General features: G+C 40.9%; 2 protein-coding genes across 3 annotated transcripts; both read left to right on the top strand.

The window, feature by feature from the left end:
• The first annotated feature begins 320 nt into the window (after window positions 1–320).
• LOC131226206 (uncharacterized) lies at window positions 321–10,620 on the top strand. Of its 2 annotated transcripts, none has more exons than XM_058221973.1 (6): window positions 321–526; window positions 5,817–6,168; window positions 6,804–7,263; window positions 7,686–7,984; window positions 9,783–10,156; window positions 10,463–10,620. In XM_058221973.1, exons 2-5 carry the CDS (start codon window positions 5,842–5,844, stop codon window positions 10,128–10,130), a joined length of 1,434 nt encoding a protein of 477 aa, XP_058077956.1. In that variant the 5' UTR covers window positions 321–526; window positions 5,817–5,841; the 3' UTR covers window positions 10,131–10,156; window positions 10,463–10,620. The 2 variants fall into 2 exon arrangements, with proteins under 2 accessions (XP_058077956.1, XP_058077955.1); XM_058221972.1 differs by having other exon boundaries at window positions 323–526; window positions 5,808–6,168.
• A 3,572-nt stretch (window positions 10,621–14,192) lies between these two features.
• On the top strand, window positions 14,193–14,678 carry LOC131225994 (3'-5' exonuclease-like). The gene has a single exon (XM_058221626.1). It carries the CDS (start codon window positions 14,193–14,195, stop codon window positions 14,676–14,678), a length of 486 nt encoding a protein of 161 aa, XP_058077609.1.
• Window positions 14,679–19,800: the final 5,122 nt, after the last annotated feature.

Here is a 19,800-nt window from a genome sequence, read left to right as displayed (position 1 = left end):
GGGGGATTCAACACTGCCGTTGAAAAACTTCTAGGAGGATACGGAAGTTTTTTTTATAAAGCTGATAAACATCAGGGTGGCCCTAGGAAGGTTTCAACGGTGGCATCATTAACACCACCGCTTCTGTGGTGTGGCCCACTTGAGCCTTGGATCTGCCTCCTTTTTTGAGTTAATCCTTTAAAATAGATGGGCGGCTTGGATCATACATCACTGTGGGCCCCACATAGCTCCTGCCAGGACGGTCCAGGTGTAGGACGCAGTCCTCATCCGGCCGGAGCATGTCCCCAGATGGGTCCCACCTTTTCAATGGACCCCATCTTCCACTCGTGTGGCTCTTAGCAAATCTCCTTTTCCAAGAAAAACCCACAGAGGCCGCTTGAAATTAGGGCTTACCCTTGCGAGAGCGAGAGAGAGACTTGGAGAGCACTCGAAAGAAGGAGAAGAAGGAGAAGAAGGAGAGGAAACCCAGACATCTCAGACATCTATCCTGCGAACCATCTACAATCTCTAGCTCCTCAACACAACGGTTAGTCTCTCTCTCTCTCTCTCTCTCTCTCTCTCTCTCCGTTTCTGAAATCTGTTGAGTGGGTTTTGAATATTGAAAGGAGCTGTTCTTTCCTTTCATACACAACAATAATCCCAGTGCATTTGTTTTTTCTTTTTTCACAAGCCCTTGAAGGATTTTGTTGCGTTTGGATGCGCCATCGAATCGAATTGCAACTTCCCCAGCATTCATACTGATGAATTAGGTTTTTTTTTTTTCAAGTCGGAGACTACTTCCTCATTGTATTCACTGAGCACATTACCTGCAAAGCTTTCATATCCAGTTGGTTGTACTGGATTCGTGTTAGATTAGTCTTTTACCATCTGGATTTTATGACGAATTGCTGGCATTTGGGGGTTAGCATCATTAATCGAATTTTTAGAATCATAAAAAACCGGAAATAGTTACGATTTTGCCTTTTGTTTCTTCTTTGCTGATTTTCCTTTTGTTTTTTGTTTCTGAAAATTTGATGCAGGGAAAATCAAATTAACCTATACCATTGCCATTTTAGATGGTGAAAAGCTTTGATACTCTGGCTGACTGTGATGGATGATGCACATGCACTTAGAAAATACATATACATTGCACACGTGGCACACGAGTAGTTAAACTAAACTGGCCAAATTATGGTACCCAGTTTAGATGTATCATGAATATCAGATTGGTGGACATTTATTGGACAGGTAAAATTGAGAAATGTTCAACTGTCCTATTTCCACAAACAAGTGTCCACAAATCAAAGGTTAGGATTGTTCAACCAATCTGATCTTGGGATTGTGAGACAGTGGGCTGCACAATCTGGTTGGTTTTGTTTTATTTAATATATGCCATGTGTACAATTTCTGAGTGCCTGCATATCAAGCATCATAAACAGCCTGAGTGTCACATAACTCTTCTTTTAGAAAATGGGTTGTGTTTGGATGGTCCAAAAATGTCACATTTTGAAAATTTTGCACCTTTGGACATATAAACTGTGAACATCTAGGAATGTCTGTTTGATGGTTTTTGCCATTTTGGCGATCGCTCAATAATACAGTCTTGTATCTTTGGGCGCTATGCATTTTGACCGGCGGGATTTTTTAAATTGTTTGCTGCATTTTATCTGCTAGAGATGTTTTACAGATTCAATGCTCAGTACTTCCCACTACCCAATTCTCTCATGTTTCGAGGGAAAGGCCTAGGGATGACCCATTCCTGACACGACTCACCTGCTGCTGATGCTGGAATGAGTGCCTACCCAAGGAACAATATGGGGAAGTTATGGTGGAATGAGCCATCATCCAGAAGACTAAATAAAATCAACAAACTCCTGTACAACCACTTCCTTCTCTGCTGACACGCTTGTGATTAGTAGGATCTTACTCAATAGCACAATACTAATGTAAACACCCGCTTAAAAGAACCCTAACAGAAACATGCTTGCTTTGGATATTGCCCTTTACCCTCTGTATTTCAGTCCTCAGACATACCCTCCCGTTGAGCTCAAACTTGTAATCAATTTCTTGCTTGCTACAAACTTGGAATATAATGTTTTTCCCCCTTTTACCTGAGCCTCATATTCCCCGTTGGATTTTTCCTTCCAAGACATTTTTTCAAGTTGTGTTGCTTGTATCCCTCAATGTATTCATGCATGTGGCCCCTTATAATTCACTAGACAGCACTCTGTGTGTGTGTGTGTGTGTGTGTGTGTGTGTGTGTGTGTGTGTGTGTGTGTCACTTATCCGACCACTAAACTCTACCTCAAAGCTCCCACTTAAATTTTGTAGTCCCCTTTACCAACTCAGGGAATGGCAAATTCTTGAATTTTACTGAAGGATAGTTAAGCTGGGGCAAGGCTATGATGATGATGATGGCGATGATAATGAAAACTCCCTATATATATATTTTCTATTGTTTCCTTTTGCTTTAAATTTATTCAGGATCACTCTGTGGTTGACCACATTCTCTGCTATCTTACTCTTTTATCTAACAGTAAACACTCTGGTGAGAACCAATCTAGAACACATGATTTATGCACAAAGTATCCCGTTGTAACACTTCATAAAATGGCAACAGTGTGGTGTCGCATCCCGTCTTCTTGGCACCATTGCATTTTCCATTGCTAGTTAATAATCATAATCCCAAGCCACCTGTTGATCCAGGAATAATAACATGTCCAAACTTGGTTGACTATTCAAAGTCTTTGTTTTTGGCTGTTGTGACTTGGATTTAGACTTCTAAGGAAATGTGCACTGGTTGGAGCTTGTAAGCATAATTTGGACACGTGTTTGCTGTCAGCAATCTAGGACCATCCATAATCATGGTAATAGTAATAGATTACAGCCATAAAGGCCGTTATGTAAAGGAAACAGTCACCCCCTCTACTTGATTCGGTGGTGAATCAGCCCATTATGAAAAATAAAGGGCCGTAACAGTGAGGCAGCATATTGACATTTATATGTTTGTAAGATTAAGGGCAGGGTTATATCTTGGGCAGAGTGGGTAAATCAATTTGTGGATATAGCAGAGAAGATCTTACGGCTGATTGGGAGGGGTCCAGGTTGTTTTATCTGTGTTTGGTGCTAATAAAGTTGCATTACTATGAAAAAAGTTATACATCCCATACAAGGTAAATTGTATTTGAAATCAAGAGTTATCAAAAAACATGCACAATGCCTACCACCATTGATCTTGGGTGGTATATTTTCAGATACTCGGTAAGTCCTAGTTGAGATGAAAGATTTGATCAGAAAATGTGCATGATGTATATAGCCATTGTGCTACGCATATTGCTTATTTCATGTAGGAATATTGACTCGGTTTCTCATCTCAGGCATTACAGTTCGGTTTCAGCTAGGAACGAATTTGTCTATTGCATCTGACTCTTGACATGCCCCTTATACTACGAAGAATGGTTATTGTATACTTACTGGTCTTTGAGAGATGATGTTATATCAAATCCCTGTGTATCTTCAGCCAGTAATCTTTTCAATGTTGATATGGTGATCCCCAGTTGGCCAGGACCTGGCAGCTGAGCTGAGGCAGTGTAGTTTGCCATACTGGGTGGTATATTTTCAGATACTTGGTAAGTCCTAGTTGAGATGAAAGATTTGATCAGAAAATGTGCATGATGTATATAGCCATTGTGCTATGCACATTGCTTATTTCATGTAGGAATATTGACTCGGTTTCTCATCTCAGGCATTACAGTTTGGTTTCAGCTAGGAACGAATTTGTCTATTGCATCTGACTCTTGACATGCCCCTTATACTTATATCAAATCCCTGTGTATCTTCAGCCAGTAATCTTTTCAATGTTGATATGGTGATCCCCAGATGGCCAGGACCTGGCAGCTGAGCTGAGGCAATGTAGTTTGCCATACTGAACCCATTTTGCAGTTGGGTCAGGACCTGCACTGCTGTTGGTTTCTCAAAACCATCCGGTACATTCGGTTTTTTCTTGAATTGCGGGTTCACAATCATTGTTGGGGAAAAAAATTCCATAATACTCAATTGTCGCTGAAAGCAATCCTCAAGGTAGACTAAAGTACTAACGGCTTCTCTCAAACTACTTCTTTGTGATAATAATTGGCAATCTTATTTAGGTTAAATCTAAATGTACTTGTATTTTAAAAAGTAATTGGCACGTGATTTAAGAGCAATGCATATATTAACACTGTAAAGGACTTGTGATTTCCCTCATTAAAAAATAAGCCATTTATTGGACAGGTTGCAGGAATGGTATAATTTTGCACTGTAACCCATTCAAAGTGGGACCACCATATGGACAATTTATATTGATGCCATATTAGATAGTCATAAACTTCCGATTGGCATGATTTCAGAGAAATAATTCATCCAGTAATTGGCAAGGTATTCTGTGATGGTAACGGTGCCTTTTTTTTGGAAAAAAAAAAAAATCTGAAAAACCTATATTGGCCCCATAAGGGGTCGTTACAGTCTTTATGGGTGGCGTAACGGCTTTTATAGGTAGCTTAATGGGCTGTTATGGGGGCTGTAATGGCTTTTACAGGTCATTTTTTCCGTAACGGCTGTTACGGCCTTTATGACCCCGTAACATGTAACGGTTGTCACTGTTACTTTTACGTGACGGCCTTTACGGCACACCATGGCCATAGTGGCCATCACCGTTACCTTTATGTAACGGGGTGTAACGGCCATTACAAGAGCCATAATGGCCATTATGGTCTCTTTTTTTTTTTTTTTGGAAAAAAAAAATCTGAAAAACCTATATTGGCCCCATAAGGGGTCCTTACAGTCTTTATGGGTGGCGTAAAGGCCTTTACAGGTAGCTTAATAGGCTGTTATGGGGGCTGTAATGGCTTTTACAAGTCATTTTTTCCATAACGGCTGTTATGGCCTTCATGACCCTGTAACATGTAACGGTTGCCACTGTTACCTTTACGTGACGGCCTTTACGGCACACCATGGTAATTAGCCCTATGGTAATTAGCCCTAGATGGGCCAGATACATCACAATGTGCAGCAATCAGTGGCATGTTCCATTTACATTTGATACCAAATAGTACCTGGCATGGAATTGATCAGCTAAGCAGGACTTGTAAAGCTGATTGCAAGTAGCTGGGACAAGGCTTTGATGCTGATAATGCATTGACTCCTTAATCATATACTTGCTGATTTTAAATGGATTCCATTTTAATAAAAAATGCTGAACCAGTTGTCTGACTTAGCTTGAGCCGGTGCAAGTGCGACCAAACCGGTGCCCTTGCAGTTTGGTGGCTAGTATGGTTTTTTAAAACAATGTTTCTATCAGTGCATTGAAGATGAATTTCCTAGACAATTGCTGCCTTTTTTTTTTTGAAAAGATAATGGAAATTTTATTAGAAATGTGCCAATAGCGCGGAAAGCTGCAGAGAGCACCCCAAGGGATGCTAAGAGAAGTTGTCTACGTCAAAATCAAGATTAGATGTCCAATCTTGTACATCCGCCTTAGCCTTCTCAATCATCCAAGATACTGTCCCCTGTTTGTCTTTGAAACAATGGTTGTTGCTCTCGCCCCAAATAGCCCAAAGACCTGCTACCAAGGCTAGCCTCCACAGTCGCTTTGTCATTTTGACCAAGGTTCAAAAGATCAGTATCATTGTAGATATGGATTCTCAATGAAAAAAAGAAAAAGAAAAAGAAAAAAAAAAACTGGTTTCTGAGTGTGAGGCTGATATGATGCATACTGGAAGATATTTTGAAGCATAGATTTCACTTTGTTTTGTTTGATATTGATGAAGATTGTGGATTGCTGTTTGAAGGTTGTGCAGGTGTGAATTGGTGATTTGCACTCTGATGGCAAAGAAACCTGTCCCAGAAATAGATGATGAACTTTTTGACGAAGTTTATGGAAAGGCATATACCGGTCCACCTGGTTTAACTGCTAACAATGCACAAGAGAAAGCAAACTCAAATAAAAGGCCCAATGCAAGTGCAAATGCTAATGCTGAGTCTGAGGAAGAAGATGAGCCACACGATCCGAATGCTGTTCCCACTGATTTTACTAGTAGGGAAGCTAAAGCATGGGTAGCTAGAGCCAAGGCTACTGAAAGAAACTGGAAGAAAAGGAAGGAGGAAGAAATGATCTGCAAAATATGTGGACAATCGGGTCATTTTACACAGGTGTGATTGATTTTTGTTGAAATGGGTATTTGAGAATTCTCTATTCGTATCGTGGTGGAAATATCATGAGTTAGGAGGATGGATCCCGTTTTTCAGTATTTTTCTTGAATAGAGATTCTAGCCTTACAGTTGATTCATGTTTTTCCATATGGAAAGTTATTAAACTTCAGCATTTTGATTTTGTAGCCTTCTTGCATACTTTGTGTGGTGCCTACTAGGGGTAACTTTCTCTAATGTGGGGAAACTATTTAAAGTGCATGAAATCTTTCCCGTCCATCAGGTTCAGAACTCTTGTTTGGAATACTATGTTTTTTGGGTTACACCGGATGTATGGATTGGAAGGAATATAAATACCACAGTCAGCCCCACACACAACTAATGGTGGACGTTCCATCCCAACTTTTTCCTATGGTCTGAGTTTCGGATCATCATAATATTTGGGTTCGAGGGTGAAGATTAGACAGGGTACTTGATGGACAGGGTGGATCTCATGAAAGTTCCACCCACATGGCGCTTGGTTAGTAGTAGGTAGCCGCATGACGTATGCTAGCACGGTTCTTATAGATAGGCTGGGTTATATTATCCTGGTGTTGGGAGCACCCACATGATTTCCTAGTGACACATTTTATCGACAGGGTTGTCCATCTACGCTTGGAGCAAGTCGCAGGTCCCAAGATCTTTTCCAAAGGGTGCCCGCAAGAGATAAGCATATCAGGGCTCTTTTTACAGAAAAAGTAATCCACCGGATTGAAAAGGAAGCTGGTTGCAAATTCAGAATGGAGGAGAAGTTTATAATCATCAGTGCCAAAGATGACTCAAGCTTAACAAAAGGCGTCGATGCTGTGCACAAAGTGATTCAGGATGAGGAAAAAGCTAAGGCAGCGGGTTCTTCGGCTTCTCACAGGACCCGATCCAGATCCCCTGATAGAAGCCCCGTGGGTCCTCAGTTGAGGCGCTCGGAATCCCAAAGGTCTCACTCTCATCATAGTCCCAGAAAACCCCCACAGGTCCAACCGAAGGCCTTTAAACAGGAAAGAGTTATTGAAGATCATCTGCGTGAGGATCTGAAGCAGATGTCAAGGAGGTCACCACAAGGTAGGGACAGCATACAGTATTTTTGCGGCACCCATATAAAGCTGGTAAACCCAGGCTCGGAGCTTGTTGAACCTTTTATAAAATTTTGTACGGCCGACATTTCTTTTACATTCTTTTTTAATGAACTTGCGTGTTGCTTATTAATTTTCTTTTGCAGCAAGAGGTAAGTTCAAGCTTTATGTGTTCGAATCTGAAGTAATTTTCAGCATGGTTCTGAACCAGTCGGGTTATCTCCAATACGAAATTATTTTCTGAAAGCATATCCAGACTTGTATGTATTGGATGGGTTCACAGATTTCAGTATTCTGTCTGCCATCTTTGCTCGTTTGAATATAAGATAGATTCTAGTTAAAGCTACCGTCTATGTTAGAAATCTGGAAATAAAGTGGAATTTCGCTTAACTCGTTCTTGATTTCGTGAAGCTTATGGTAATGACGGAGCTAGGGGTCGCCCAAGCCATTCGAGATCTCCACCACGCTCTGCTTTCACTGCCGATGCGTTTGGTTCATATGACGGCCATACTCAGAATGCTGGGATGCCTAAAACTGAAAACTGGGATACTGAGAGGCGTGGGGCAGACGCCCATTCTGGCCGTAAGTTTGAATTCCCTGCTTATCCGCAGACATTGGAAGAACTAGAAATGGAATTTAAGAGGGAGGCAATGGAATTTGGAAGAATCCGTGACAAGGAAGAGGATGAAGAAAACTACAAGCACCGTGAGGTATGGATACTTACTTCCAAGCCTATGCATTGGATTAAGCTATACATGGCTTAGTAAAACATCTTTTCTGTTGCATTCAGATTTCTCATTTTAACTATGCTTTTATCCTTAATGCTGGGTCATTTGGTGGTTGTGGTTTTGATCGACTGTTATTCCTTATAGATTGAATCTTAACTCTGGATTGCAAGATACTGATTACCATCCCGTATCTAAATTACAGTTGGCAACCTGTTGATTGTAATCAACCTATGTTAATAGACTATTACATAGTTTACCATCCCGTATCTAAATTACAGTTGGCAACCTGTTGATTGTAATCAACCTATGTTAATAGACTATTAGATAGCGCTTGATTGCAATCAACCTATGTAATAGTCTATTACATTGCTTCTTTGGAAGTTTTGTGCTCTCATTGCTGGTCCCCAGCTCAGATAAAGGAGGGTTGTGTCAGGTTGGCAGCCAGTGTCAAACTTATGCCATAACTTTCATTATGATCTAAATTCCAATTGGCCTCTTGATTTTCCCAATTATTGTTTTCTTTGATTAATGCATTTTTAACATTGATTGAATGGGTCCCACCTTTGGGTCCAAAATTTTTTTAGTTAGCGAACTTACTCGTCGTCATCAGAGCCTTGTCCAGGTATTTTGGGCCGGCCATGTGAATCCTATTTCTCCAATTATTCTTATCTAAGACCCTGTTCTCTTTAAGCATACAAGTCTTCGTATTGCTTCTCGCCATCTTGAGGCAAATGAATCTGAACATAGCACATATGATGAAGTATTTTCTCTTGTTGGTTTCATCCTTATATTCAAAGAAATGGTAAACCCGAGTTTAAGAAGTGGATGAAATATGCCAAGTGAGGTGGATTTGTCAGAATGAGGCAGTCAAGTAACCATCCAAGATAGATGGGACGGGGAAAATTCCCGTGGGTAAGAGTCATATGCATATAAATTTTATTGTGTTCCTAATCCCGTGCAACAGTTGTTGAACTATTCCTTCACGATGTTCCGGGAATTTTTACACGTGCGAGAAGAAGATGCAAACATGCACTTTGATTGGTTCACAAGGTGGTGTGACCCATACGTACGAGTATGACACCCTTCTTTCTACTCGGGTTCACCACCTATCAGACCAATCGAATTGTGGCTTTTCTCACTTGTGTTTCAGATGAGCAGGGCTTTATATTTCCAAAGGTAAAATATGCAGCTACACATCCTTGATATTCTGGGAATTTTTACACTTGCACCAGAAAGTGCAAACCGGCACTTCGATTGGTTGACAGGGTGGCGCGACCCATACGTATGAGTATGACACCCTTCTTTCCACTCGGGTTCATCACCTATCAGACCAATCAAAGTGTGCCTTTTCTTACATCTTGTGCTTGATATTTCCAAAGGTAAAATGTGCAGCCGTGCATCCTTAGAAATTTCTGTTAATTAGCTCTCTTTTCACAGAATCATTGGCTTGTCTCTTCTTTTTCTTCTCTCGGTACAGTTGAGGGTCCTTTTGCTGCTCTTGAAAAACATGAATTTCCAATTTTGGTGAATTAGGAAAATGCATGGGCATCTTATCCATAACAAAGGGCATCTGTCATATTGGTAAGGAAGATGTGTTGTCTGATCTTCATCATGCGCTTGCATTCCTAAACTACCAGCATTTTCATTCTTCTCTGAAGGATGATGATTATGTTATTTCTTATGTGATTTTGAGGCTGAGGGATGTGTGCAATCAATGTATGGTAATATTCCCCCCACCGTCTTTGCTACTTTTCTTGACTCTATTTCTATCACAATGCAGACCACCAGAGAACTGAGAGAGACTTACATGAAGAAACTGGCCATACTAAGGGGCATGCATGCAAAGCAATGGGAAGAGTTTCTTCAACTTAACATGCAAAGGCAGCAAAGGGCCCACCAGCATGTGTCGGCGCCAAGCTACGATACGTATAACCAACCGAATTATCCAGATTACGACCGCTCATCTGGGAATCCTCATTACATGGGAGCTAATGTGCCAATGGAATTGAGAGGCAGATACCCATATCCCGTTGAGAATTATTCGAGTTCGAGGCCCCCCCATGATTCCTACAGCGAGTTTCAGCGTCAGAGACATGAGGACTATGGGAAGACATACAACCGATATTGAATCTGAATTTCAGATGGATTTTTGCGGTGAGTTTTCTATGCCCCACTTTAATCTGTGGAGTACAAATTCAATTGAGTTCACTTTTCCCTCAGATTGCCATCTCTGCTGCTTGTGGATTTTGGAGGTAAGTAGACAGAATGACCAAATTGCCCTCGACCGTACAAATAATATGCCCCTGAAATACAAGTGCATGAAAGTGTCTGGGCATGGGAATGCATTAGGTGATTTGCGGGTGTGTGTGTGTGTGCTTGTGCGCAGATGAGAACCCTGAAGGGTATCGCTAGAGTTTCCTTATTACCATCTTGTTCTTAAGGTTTCTCCGGAATTTTCAGGGCATGATTGTTGGTGGTACGAGTTACAGAAACAGCAGGGCGGTCTAGGTAAGTACTTGGTTATTTCTTGAATTATGGATCTTGGAATCGTGGAACTGAAGGTGGTAGCGATGAACATTTTGGGCACAATCTTATTGAAAAACGCTCTATGCTTTGCATGTGATTTGAGTCGTTGTCGAGGATGTTTGCTGTACACAAGGCTGTTTAGGGTTTGATTGGGCTGTGCTACTATAGCGGGACGTGATGCATTTGCGATGCTTACAACTTCAGATTCAAAAGTTGGATATAACTGTAAAAAAAAAAGGGACGTTGATGGGTGGGCCCCACTTCGATCCTGCAAGTGGGGCCCATGTTCTGTTGCCATCCTGTGGCTGGGTTTTTACTACAATGATGCAAGACTGGGTAAGTCCAGGTTTTCACTTTGTACTGGCTGTGCCCATGGTTCAATGATCCAACAGGATGGGCATCACTTGTTTCTGCCAATCTTCTCTTACTCCAATATTTGTGGACCATCTATCAAAGATGGACCCTCTATCAAATGTTAGGATTCTTCCAATATAGAGATTCCTTTTTTTTTTTTTTTTATTGGGCATATTGGTGATCTTGCCCCACTTATGCAATGGTAAAAAAAAATCCGATGGTTCCCGTACAACTAGTGAATACTCATGTACTTGATTGGATGGTGTGGGAAGTTGGTCCCCATTCTTTTGGTTTCCCTTGAATTAAAAAAGGGGGGAGGAAGCGGCAAGCCGGTATCGTCATGCCGAAGTCTTCCGACTCAAGTACAATGGAGATTCTATTGGAATCAACTCAGTTTCAATAGTTGTTTGTTTGTGAGATTTGACGTGGTCGATGAGTTGAGGCCTCTGTGATGAACTTTACCCACAGTAAACTTTAGATGCAGGTGATTCTCAAAGGTCATCGATGGTGGTAGAATAGTAGGAAGGTAAGAAGCTCAGAAAGGGTTGGGTCATATGTGCAAGTATTCGCTTAATGTTATGTGTAGGTGTAGCATCCATCATCCTCCCAAGTTGGGGGTGACTTGAGGCAGCAGAGTACATCAGGATCAACTGAGTCTGAGTTGACTCAGACGAGTCACGTCCGAGTTTTAAGACTACATTTAGTATCTTTTGGTTGGGAGCTTTTTGGTGCGTGTGCTACTGGCTGGATTTCTTGCTTTCCATGGCCCATTGGTTGCTAGCAGCAAGGATTTATATAGGGCATTGAAATGCATGACTTCAGGAGTAGACGTTATTTTACATTTTTTCCAGTGGTGTAGCCCACCTGAATTTTGGACCCGGCTCCAAGTGGAATGATAACAAGGGGGTTCACCTGATGGACGGAGTGGATGTCCAGCAGGAGACATGGTGGGTTCCCCAGCCTGGGCACTGTAGCTGCCAGCCACAACCCAAGTATTCTGTCATGCACGGTTTGCTGTAGCTGGCGTGCTAGATGTGGGTCGTATATCAGGGAAGTGGATCCTGCCCCTGCCCCTGCCCCTGCCTGGATGGACTAGGTTTTGTTGGGCCTGCTATGTATGGGTTTTACCCACTCTGTCCATCCATTTTGCCATATCTTTTTAGGGCGTGAACCAAAAAGCGAGGCAGATCTAAGGCTTAAGTGTACCACACAGTTAGGGAGCTGATAGAAGTTTTGATCAAGCTGATATTTGTGTTCTTCCTTCATCCAGGTCTATGTCACCTTAATAACCGGTTGGATGGTGGGACCAAGGAACCCGACTGGACTGATTCTGTCCAGGTGATGCAATCCAGTTCCATATGTCCGGGATGCAGATTGTATAGTGGGTTCCTCTAGGTGGGGGAGACTCAGTCCATCGAGGCCTGGGCAGGATGCAATCCGTTTCCTTGTGTTAAGGGTGCGGATTGCATCATGAGTAGCTCACCTCGTTGAAGTGTGGCGTGGATTTTCTCTGGGGCACACCGTGATGTACGTGTTTTATGCTTACCGCTCTGTAGTGTGACATGGATTTTCTGTGGGGCCTACTGTGATGTATGTGTTTTATCTACACTGTCCATCCATTTTTCAAATGGCATGAGCCCAACATTGAAGCATATCCAAAGTTCAAGTGGACCATGCCACAGGTAACAGTGGGAATTGAATGCCTACTGTTGAAAACTTCTTTTTGAATCGCATCAAGCTGATATTTGTGTTTTCTCTTAATCTCACTCTCTGTAACCTTATGAACAGGATGGATGACAAATAAACATAACTGTGTGTAAAGTTTGAAGGTGGATGTCATTTTCCCCTGCTTTCCGAGGTGTGGAAGATGAGCTGGAAGAATGGATGGACGGCGTGGATAAAACACACATCACGGTGGGAGAATCAACACCACGCCGCCATAGTGTGGGGAGCTCCTCTCATCCATATAATGAGTGACCACAGTGAAAATGCCTAGCTCAAGCCAGTGCTCTACTTTCAGTGGAAATGATTATTGCCACATGCTGTTGTCAATCGGCATTTTCCACCAATGCTTCTGTTTTTGTTTTTGTTTTTCTCTACCTTTTTATACTTTTAAAAGTCTATTTGTGGGACCCATATCAAAATTATTCCATCCTTAGAGGATTTCTGGAACATTGATGCATCCAAATAATTTTTTGCCTGTTGGGGACCGCGGAAGCACATAGAGATTAATCAAGGATAGCTATCCAATAACACTAAGCAAAAGTAAGAAGAATACAGAGATTTTAACGTGGAAAAATCCTTTTGGGAAAAAACCACGGCACAAAGCGACAAATGATCACTCTGAAAGTAAAAATTACAAGGAGAAAGAACTAACCCGATTCGAACAACTTCGAATCTCACCCTTGCTGCACTCTTTGAAACCCTAGGACGATTTAGAAACGCTTAGAATACCTTTCAATCCCATTTACATAGCCTTGGAAAGAATTTCAAATGAAATCGAAAACAAATCTTGTAAATTCGCAGTTCCGTGAAAATCGGTGCAGAATCTGTCGATGGCATCAAAACTAATCATTCGATGACATCGAAGTAACACCTCAACAATCTAGAAACGAAACATAATTTTTCAAAAATTCTCAATGGCATCGAAAAAGTGAGACCATCTGAAGAAAGTCTGAAATATTGATGGAATCGAGCACTGTTCAATGCCATCAAAGATGGCATCGAACAGCCTACCAATGGCATCTACAGACCCAATAACAAACTCAATTTAAAACATCTATTATAACATTGACATCGTCCCGTTAACAGTGTGAAATGCATTACTATATTATTGATTAATTGGAGTCAATGGTTTGTGTTAAAGTCACTTAATATAAGATGGTTAGACTGTGGAGCCACTGCATCCAATTACCACACTAAAAGAGTAAAGTGCATTCATACACCCAATTACTACTCTACAAGATTAAAGTGCACATTTCAGTTCCACGAATGAAATGAAGCGAATTCCTCTACAAATACCACTAATCAGCCTCTCATCTTCTCATAAGAAAACCCTCTCTCAGCCCACACACCCAAAGAGCAGAAAGCCATGAATCAAACCTCGACCGTTCATTTCTCCGGCCAAAGCATAGAGACCATAGTCACCAACATTGCCTCCCCGGTGGACAAATATATCAACCATGTCCGTTCGATGCGGGGACCACTGATTGTCGGCTTGGATTGCGAATGTAAGCCTGGAAAGTTTAATAAAACAGCCATCTTACAGCTATGCTTCCAAAACAAGTGCCTCATTGTCCAAATCTTCCATATGGCCCATATTCCAGAGTCACTCAAGAGCTTTCTAAGTGACTCAAGTGCTATTTTCGTTGGAGCAGGTGTTGATAGAGATGTAACCAACCTTAGGAATGACTATGGGCTCATTGTATCCAATGTTGTGGACCTTCAACCATTGGCCATGACCCTCAAGGACTCCCCCTTCTTCGGCAGTAAACTGCCTGGATTGCAAAATATGGCGTGGGTATTCGTTGGTCTTCGAATGGAGAAACCGTCTGATGTTACAATGAGTAATTGGGAAGACAAGGAGCTTAGTCGTGAACAGATTAAATATGCCTGCATTGATGCTTATGCTTCGTATAAAATCGGATATAAGTTACTTGTTGGAAGTGAAGGGGGTGTTGGATTGGGATGGAGATTGCTGAAACTAATGGTGTATTGTGTTGGATTGGGATGGAGATTGCGGAAACTAATGGTGTATTTGGTTGGGATTTGGATTGCTTTGGATTGGTTTTTCTAACTTCACTACCTTTAGGCTTGCCAGCTTGTTATCATTGTAATGGTTTTCAGTTTGCTTTGATTTCTAGTTTGCTTTGAAGGTTTTGGAAAGGATTATTGCCAGATTGCCCATCGGCACCTCTTCTTCTTCTTCTTCTTCTTCTTTTTTTATTTTTTATTTTTGAATCTGAATCCTCTGCTTACTGCAAGCAAAAGAAAAAAAAAAAAAAAAAAATCTGTTTTCCTGTATTCTAATTAGTCTACACCAACAACATTAGCCCTGCTTCATTAAATGCATTGTGTGATGATGTGACCCAATTAGATTGTAATATGCAAGATTGTTTTGCCTGTGACAAGCAACGGATTTGGATTCTTTCTTTTTATACTTTTCACCATCTATTCGTAGGACCCATATCAAAGCCATTACATCCTTCAATTCAGAAGATATCAGGAACATCAGCACATCCATATATGGTGGGTCTTAGCAGACTATGGCTCGGATCACCGAACCATAGGTTAGAACCGACTGCTTAAACAGGACCACATGGTTCTTTATTGTTAATTTTGGCACCTTCCTTATTGATCCAGACCGTTGATATGATAGGCCACATGGATGGACCATGCTCCGAAATCCAATATATGATGGTCCTAACCAAATAATGTTTTGCCCTCATCATGTAAGAGTGTGGAATATTCCAATATTATTGGTAATTAGAAGCCATGGTTTGAAGTATTAAGATTAGCCAAGGATATATTTAGGCAATTGTCTGAGGCGTGATCTGGATCTTTGAATGATAGGCCCCACATACACAATCTGGGTCATGTATCACATAATTCCTCAAGCCCCCACACCATTTACCTCACACACATGTCAACGTTGTACATGTGTGAGATCCAAACGGTTCATCACATGGAATATACGGTGTGAGATTCAATAGCCCAAGCTTTTATCCAGATGGTCTACATGAGCTGTCCTGCTTGATACATGGCTCATGTCCTACCCACATTGTCTACATGAGTGCCTGCAGGTAGAGGTGCATTTGTTTGAGCTGAAGCTTGAAACGTCCATCGGGCTCTAAGGGGCCGGGATACTAGTAATGGGCCCACTGTGATCTATGGGTTTTATCCATGCCGTCCATCTGTTTTCTCAGCTCATTTTAGGGCATGAACCCACAATTGAATCCGAAGCTTTAAATGACTGGATTAGATGGCATATAAGACGGTGGACCCACAAACAAATTGGACGATTTTAATGATAGGGCTTCCACCATGGGAGCCACCCTGTATTTGGTCTGGACCAAAAATCAGGCCAATTCAAATTACGGGTGGGCGAACAGCTAGATGAGAAGTCTCACCATTAAAATAATTCAAATTATGCTCGGGGACCCACAATTGTAAGTATATGCCATCCAATCCACTCATCTAACACCTACACCGGATGAATGGACACCATGAAAATCAGGATATTAAAAAACTCGTATGGGCCACACCATGTGAATTTACAATTTTAAGCATGACTTCGTGCTAATACCGATAGCGTGGGCCATCTAATTCTTGTAGTGGACTGATTTTTAGGATTCAATTAATGGTGAAAATGCGGCGGCTCACCTGATGGTCTGAATTCAGCTTATTCCCACAGTCGTATGATGTGTATTTTCAGCTTCGAATATGCATTTATAGTACAGAAGTATCATATTCCAACTGCATAGTTCTACAAAAGTTGTGTCCACAACCGAGCCACCGAGTGGAATAGATGTGATACTTATTCTTCACCACTCCTTGCTTGGTTGTGGACACAACCTTTGTAGAACTATGCAGTTGGAATATGATACTTCTGTACTATAAATGGACATTCGTAGCTGAAAATACACGCCATACGATTGTGGGATTCATACTATAAATCCACATTCTAAATTGGTAAACAATGTAGTTGTCTACTAAAAAAAAGTAAACTACTATGTTTTGTTTCTAACATCACATGAGTATTTATCCCTCAAGTAAATTTGGTACACCCTCATCTTCATTGTCCATCATGTGGGGCCTACTTTTGATATGAACGGTTGATTGTGCCCCACCTTTGATGTGGGCCATCCATCATGCATTGCTCACCGTAGATGTGAGTCATTCACCATTAGGGGCCGACCCTTAATGTAAACCGTCCATTGTGTAGTGCCCGCCTTTGATGCTAGTCATCCATCATGTGGAATCCAACATCAATGTTATTGTCCATCATGTGGGGTTCACCTTCAATATCCACCGCCCATCCTATGGACCATCCATCATGTGGGCCCCACCTCTGATGTGAGTCGTCCATCATGCGGGACCCGACTTGGATATGGCCACTATCGTTACGACAAACCTTTGATGTGGATCGTCCATCATGTGGGGCCTACCTTGATGTGAGGTCATTCATCCAGTGAAGCCCACCTTTGATGTGGATCGTCCATCATGCGGACCCACCTTCAATGTGAAATGTCCATCATGCGGACCCCACCTTCAATGTGGATCTTCCATCACGCAGGCTCACCTTGGATGTGGGCCATTCATCATTAACGGCCAACCTTCAATGTGGACCGTCTATCATTTAAGGCCCACCTCGATGTGGGCCACCATCATTTAGGGCCCTACTTATGTGAGTGCACCTATTTGTTAATATTATGTGTCTATGTGTCTTAAGTTGGTTGAGCCCTCATTGAAAGACAAAGGCATCCGAAGACTCGAAGATTTGTAGCATAAAGGCTTGAAGACATGAGTAAATTGCGGTGCCTTGGTGTAAATAGCCGTAGACCCTTGTAAGTTCTAAAACAAACTACCTCTAGATGATCCATTCTCCTATAGAAAATCATTGTTTGATCATCTCAAACCTTAATCTTAAAGTGAACTAAATAAGTTAGGCTTGTAGGAGGTTCAGTGCTTCTGATGATTAGAAACCAAAACTGCAGAAGTCTGAAAACTATTGGTCGAATCAATAGTCCATCGATTCGAGTCAATCAAATCGATACTCCAATCGACAATGGCCAAAAACGTCCAATGAGTTAACTTCTTAATTTTGAAATTTCTCAATCAAATCGAAGGTTTGCTCGATCGAAAGTCACTATATATTATAAATCTGTTGAAGCTTTTTATCTATAAAAAGGGCATTCGGATCTTTGCAAAAGAGATTATTTTTAGTATTTTAAAGGCTTCATGCATTCAACTCCTATCCCATGCTTCTTGAGTCTAAAGAAATTCATGACATCTTCTTTATGATTCATCACTCTAATGAGCATTCCAACCTCCATTTGAAAATGTATATGTTCTGTTACATTCTCTAGATATTAGACACTAATTTTATAGGTAAATCTCCATGTCTATTATTTCCCAAAAATTTCATCTAAGTGAATCCCTAATTGGAACCATTCCTTAGTTGTAAGAGATTCCACCACCATTCCATTATCTTAACATCCTCATATATACATCATTGCAAGGTACGTAGCTGATCGTTGGAGATGAAGAAAGTCTGTATCAAGATCAGGGAAGCAAAAGAGATGTTGCATCAAGATGATCAAACATCTCAAGAAAGCACTATTAACGGGACTCATTCAAATCTTATAAGAGTTTAATTAAAGTCTATCGAGTTTGAAACCTAAACTCAAATAAGTCCTTATGAAAGATTGCCTCCAACGGAAGTATACGTATGTATTTGTGTAGGAATGTCTCTGGCAAGAGTATATATAGGTCCTTGTGTAGGACCGTATAGGTTATTGGTTAGCCTATAGAAAACCTTTATAAGTCTTTGAGGAAGCCACCGACATGAGTGCGTACATGTAGGTTATTGGTGAGCCTATAGAAAACTCTCAAAGTCTCAAAGGGAGTCACTGACACGGGTGCATACCTGTAAAATTCTTGGTTAGCCTATAGAAAGCCTTGTGAGTCTCCGACGGAGCCACCAACATGGGTGCATTCATGTAAGTCCTTGTGGAGGACCGCCACAAATACAAGTGTATACATGTAGGTCATTGTGTATGACTTCTCTCTTTCCTTTCTCTCTATAGCAAACGTGAATAAGTGGGATTTATTTTATTTAAGAATATAAAAATTTTTAAGGTGATTAATAACTTTTAAATGACATTTTACTAAACTAACTTTTATCACATAAGCTATTAATATGCTATTGTTAGTCAAATAATAAGCTTATCAATACATTTCCAAACAAAACTTGTAAAATGCAGGAAAAGTAGTTACTTGTTAGAAGTGTGACTTATCAACAGTAGGTTGAATAACTTAGTTTAATTTGAGGGAATGTATGTCATGTGGTTGGATATCAAGCATCGTACCCTGATCAAGAATCATATAATTTCCCTTGGGTTATGGCCCATTTTATGGCGGATAGAACATGGAGCTGCCACATCCAATTACTGAACTCTACAAGAGCAGATGACATACACGCATCCAATTATCACACTTTACAAGAGTAAAGTGCACATTTATAGTTCCACAAGTGAAATAAACCGAATTCCTCTGCAAATATTGCTAATTTGTCTCTCATTTTCTCACAAGATAACCCTCTTTGTTTGCACATACTCAAAATGCACATGGTCATGAATCACATGACCTAAATTGTTTATTGTTGGTTCTAAAATATAGATAAACAATAGAAAATTCAAAATAACAAACTAGAAATAATAACAGAAGAACATGGAGAGCTTAGGCACGTTATTATCTTTGTCATAAAGCTATATTTGTCGTCATAGGAAGACGATCCTTAATGCACTGGTTCCTAGCAAGTCTGCCCCCGGGATACAACAACTATTCTCTAAGATGAATGACTAAGATCTAGTGTACTCTCGATCATAACTACACGAACTTTAGAATACTCGAACTGATTTGCCCAAAAGAACACAAAAAAAAAAATACAAAGAAAAGAGAATATTCAAATGATTTTGCAAAGGAAAGTATATCCTCATAAAGAAAATGTAGGCAGTCAACTCGAGGCACATATGAGAAAAACCAAAAGTGCTCAATCAAAGACACCACATCACATTGTACTACACCACGCCGCGTCGCGCCTCACCTCACCATGCCACTTTCATGGTTGTGGCATGCGAGCATGTGCGGGGTTACTCCCATGGCATACCTTTGTTTTCCAATACAAACAATTAGTG

This window comes from Magnolia sinica, chromosome 14 (assembly GCF_029962835.1).
Source record: "Magnolia sinica isolate HGM2019 chromosome 14, MsV1, whole genome shotgun sequence".
NCBI classification, from domain to species: Eukaryota; Viridiplantae; Streptophyta; class Magnoliopsida; order Magnoliales; family Magnoliaceae; genus Magnolia; species Magnolia sinica.
The sequence above is the reverse complement of the archived record's forward strand: the minus strand, read 5'-3'. Positions and strand labels throughout refer to the sequence as shown.

Coding starts and splice junctions, on each gene's coding strand:
- LOC131226206 (XM_058221973.1), top strand. CDS start 5,842: ATGGCAAAGAAACCTGTCCCAGAAATAGATGATGAACTTTTTGACGAA. Junction 6,169..6,803: donor AATCGGGTCATTTTACACAG/GTGTGATTGATT, acceptor TTTTATCGACAG/GGTTGTCCATCTACGCTTGG. Junction 7,264..7,685: donor GTCAAGGAGGTCACCACAAG/GTAGGGACAGCA, acceptor GATTTCGTGAAG/CTTATGGTAATGACGGAGCT.
- LOC131225994 (XM_058221626.1), top strand. CDS start 14,193: ATGGCCCATATTCCAGAGTCACTCAAGAGCTTTCTAAGTGACTCAAGT.